This window comes from Limulus polyphemus, unplaced genomic scaffold (assembly GCF_000517525.1).
Source record: "Limulus polyphemus unplaced genomic scaffold, Limulus_polyphemus-2.1.2 Scaffold1669, whole genome shotgun sequence".
NCBI classification, from domain to species: Eukaryota; Metazoa; Arthropoda; class Merostomata; order Xiphosura; family Limulidae; genus Limulus; species Limulus polyphemus.
This window is the reverse complement of record NW_013667279.1, coordinates 49,539-53,618: the sequence shown is the minus strand read 5'-3', so window position 1 is coordinate 53,618 and position 4,080 is coordinate 49,539. Positions and strand designations below refer to the sequence as shown.

General features: G+C 35.3%; 1 protein-coding gene across 4 annotated transcripts in view; it reads right to left on the bottom strand.

Moving 5' to 3' along the window:
* The window catches only part of LOC106464499 (muscle calcium channel subunit alpha-1-like), a 137,996-nt gene that overhangs the window by 126,069 nt on the left and 7,847 nt on the right, over positions 1-4,080 (bottom strand). For 3 of the 4 annotated variants that reach the window (XR_002611763.1, XM_022392235.1, XM_022392236.1), the window contains exon 1: positions 1,379-1,460. The exons of the other annotated variant lie outside the window; for it this stretch is intronic. Coding sequence is in view for 2 of the 3 variants with exons in the window: in XM_022392235.1 (XP_022247943.1) it covers positions 1,379-1,397 (19 nt within the window). In the remaining variant the exon portion in view is untranslated. Of the gene's footprint in view, positions 1-1,378; positions 1,461-4,080 lie in introns of those variants that run through there. 4 annotated transcript variants of the gene reach the window in all.

Here is a 4,080-nt window from a genome sequence, read left to right as displayed (position 1 = left end):
TAGGTAAATAGGTTACACAATGGGCTATCTGTACTCTGCCCACCACAGGTATCGAAACCTGGTTTATAGCGTTGAAAATCTGTAGACATACTGCTGTGCCACTGGGGAGGGGGGACGCACGCCTATATATTTCTGTGCGATTGGACTGTTGAAAAAGGGCACTAGGAAACCGTTGCCCTCATACACTATATTGTCTATGAAAAGCGTGTACAGATTACTAGTAAACTGTAGACATGAAAGCCTCACAATGGAACCTTTATATAATAGAAACTACGCTTCAGAGCTATTATTAGGATGCGCGGTTGTCAGATGGACTATGACCGGACGTGGTTAGACTCCACAGTTGTTTTAATACAACGTACTCAATCTCTTAAATGCCACTGATATATTCATTTAACATTATATATATATATATTAAGTTCAATCGACGGTTATAACGAGTAGTAATTATCTGTTTTGGTAATTGAAACTTAATAAATATACCACGAAATAGATTCATACTGTTAAAGCACTAAGTGGTATAAATATTTAGTTACACGAATCATAACTCACCATTGACCATATATATATATAAAACCAGGCTCACAACCGACAAGTGAACAAACTTACGACCAGTATAACAGTTCCTTAAGTAAGGAACAGAGGAATATAAGGATATTTAATATTTATATACTGACAGAGTCAACACTTACTTCAAATTAATTAACCAAAGTATCCATTAGTATTTAGTAGAAACCTTGATCTAGTGTAGTAATCACTGCAGCAAGTAACACAACAATACATCAATATTCAACAATAATATATTGACAGAGCAAAACAATTACTTCAAATTAATTAACCAAAGTATCCATTAGTATTTAGTAGAAACCTTGATCTACTGCAGCAAGTAACACCAATATTTAATATTAATATACTGACAGAGTCAACACTTACTTTAAATTTATTAACCAAAGTATCCATTAATATTTAGCAGATATTCTAATTTTGTATAAATGTAGTATGAAACACGAAAGATCACAATGTATATATCACTCAAATTTTCAGCATGATCATTTTTATCCATTTAATATCATTCTGTAATGATAATGCTAATTCTAAATTTGGTCATTGTTCCCCGTATAAACCAGTGAAGTCAACTGTGTACAAAAGATTTAAATCATGAATAAAACTCTTAGTTTAACATTAAGTCTTCGCTCTCGTATCTGTCACGTGTATACTGTAAACGAAATATTTACTAGGCTTATAAAGTAGCGACAGCACATGATTTGTTGGAAAATACTTATACGAGAGGTTTACATTTTGGATTTATAACTAATGTAGTGCTCAACAACATAACAAAAATACGATATTTCTTCTATCAGAAAGCTGCTTTACTTACTCGAGAATTTCGTGTCCATAACGTGGGTGAAACGTCTAACCTGAAGTAGGCACCAGTATTACGTCTATCGCATGCTTCTTCCTTTCAACGTGTCAGTCTTCACATTGGCACTTACTTTTATCCGGGTCACCAAGAAATTGTGGTATTCAAAATATTCACTTGAGGGCGCCACATTACAATATGATTGATTATAATTGTAAATAGAACGCATGCAGGTTTTTAAGCGTTTCCTATCTCATATTTTTTCGTGATAGACATAATGCGTTTTATACTCTAGGCTTACCTGGGATTTCACACTCGCTTGTAAACACCAAGTACTCTGTCGTCCTTTTAAATTTAATACCTTTAGAAATAAAGTTAATTGTCAACTGGAAATATTACTGCGAGTTTGTTATTCAACAGTTTATTATAAACAACTTACATTTACTCTAACGTGTAAAAATCTGGGGAAACAAATTGAAGAACTAGCTAAATGAACACAAACACATATACGTTCAGATAAAGCATACACTTTGAAGTGTATATAGAAAACACACGGTAATTTTTCCCCTTCCTGTGGAAGTCCAAAACATTTTAATTCTGTAGCCGTTTTCTCCAATATTTACGTCTAATGTGAAAATGTAAAATTAAAATATATTAGATGAAATTATCATAAGTTTATTAATAGGATTTTCTTTTTCGTACTACAGAATACAGATGAACTTGTAACATATGTATACTTTCAATTACTTAATAATATGAGGCATTTCTAACTGTAAAACGGGATTTCGTGTAGAGGTGGAGAATCAGGCAGAGAAGCACGTATTGTGTGTTTGTTTTGTTAACGATAAATTTGGTTTATAATTATTATAGATTTCTGGTCTGAATTACGTTTTTAATTCGAAATATGCTTGTGATTTTATTTCCATTTATTTATTTATTGTTTCTTTTATTTCAAAAACTTGCACAAAGCTACTATACGCTAGCCGTCCATATTTTGAGCTGGTAAACTAGCAGCTAATCACTTTTATAACGCACCAACAGCACAAAAATGCGCACTTCAGATTTTTGCGGCAACGAGACGCCTATAAGGGACCCTCAGATTTACATTCCGCATGCTTAACCATAGGTCATGGCTGGTTCGTTTTTGTTCTTCTTCTTGTTGTAGAAAAGGCTAATGCGTTCATAAAAGTTCATCATTATAGCCAACCGCTCAACGAATAACTCACATAAAGTTATAAAGACTCTAATTTGACCACACCAAGTAAAACCTTAGTTACGGTACACACTGCGTTTGACATGCTGTTCTAAGGACTCTGATTTGACAAGGTGAAGCTAAACTTTACTAACAGTTCCTTTATTTTTAAAAAAGAGTGAAATGCACTGTTCCCTAGGTCCGATTATCTTCCCCTAGATTCATTCTAACAGGATGATCTTCCCCTAGATTCATTCTAACAGGATGATCTTCCCCTAGATTCATTCTAACAGGATGATCTTCCCCTAGATTCATTTACTGGTCATTAACTAGCTTCATCCAAAAAAAAAACAGAATGATCCTCGCACATCTTTACCTAAACAGGATGATCCTCGCACAGCTTCATCCAAACAGGATGATCCTCGCACAGCTTCTCCTAAGCAGGATGATCCCCGCACAGCTTCATCCAAACCAGATGATCCTCGTACAGCTTCTCCTAAATAGGATAATTCTCGCACACATTCACACAAACAGGATGATCCTCGCACATCTTTACCTAAACAGGATGATCCTCGCACAGCTTCATCCAAACAGGATGATCCTTGCACAGCTTCTCCTAAACAGGATAATCCTCGCACAGCTTCATTCAAACAAGATGATCCTCGCACAGCTTCATCCAAACAAGATGATCCTCGTACAGCTTCTCCTAAACAGGATGATCCTCGCACAGCTTCATCCAAACAAGATGATCCTCGTACAGCTTCTCCTAAACAGGATGATCCTCGCACAGCTTCTCCTAAACAGGATGATCCTTGCAGAGCTTCATTTAATCAGGGTAACTAGACACCTTAGACTGTTAAATCTGTTAGAATTTAATATATACGATTTGTGCTGCCTTTCCACGTTTACAAAATGAATATTACTGGAAGACTTGTTGTCATGTTTGAAGAAGCAAATATAATCTATTTTTACTAGAACCAGGCTTAATTATTATGACAGCTATAAAAACTTAAGTTAAGTAAAACACATTATATTAATCTGTCATTCTAATGACTTGGATATATGCACAGCTTTGCGTTCGTATTTTTAAGAACATCAGCACAGACACCCCAAAAAAGTCTACGTAATAAAAGTCATGTGGTTCTCTTTGATGTGTACAATAAGTGTGTTTGTATGAAAATATAGGTATGTGTGAATATGTATATATATGTGTGTGTGTGTGTGTGTAAGGGGTTGCGTGCATAATAGTATGTTTAATTTTATGCAGACGTGCTAAGGACAGGTGAATAGTTACAACACGTGCAAGTATATCCCAATACAACACAAATTCCTAACCACATGAAACATTTCGCAGGATCGAAAAACACGCACCAATACAACAAAACTTCGTAACCACATGAAACATTTCGCAGGATCGAAAAACACGCCCCAATACAACAAAACTTCGTAACCACATGAAACATTTCGCAGGATCGAAAAACACGCCCCAATACAACACAACTTCGTAACCACATGAAACATTTCGCAG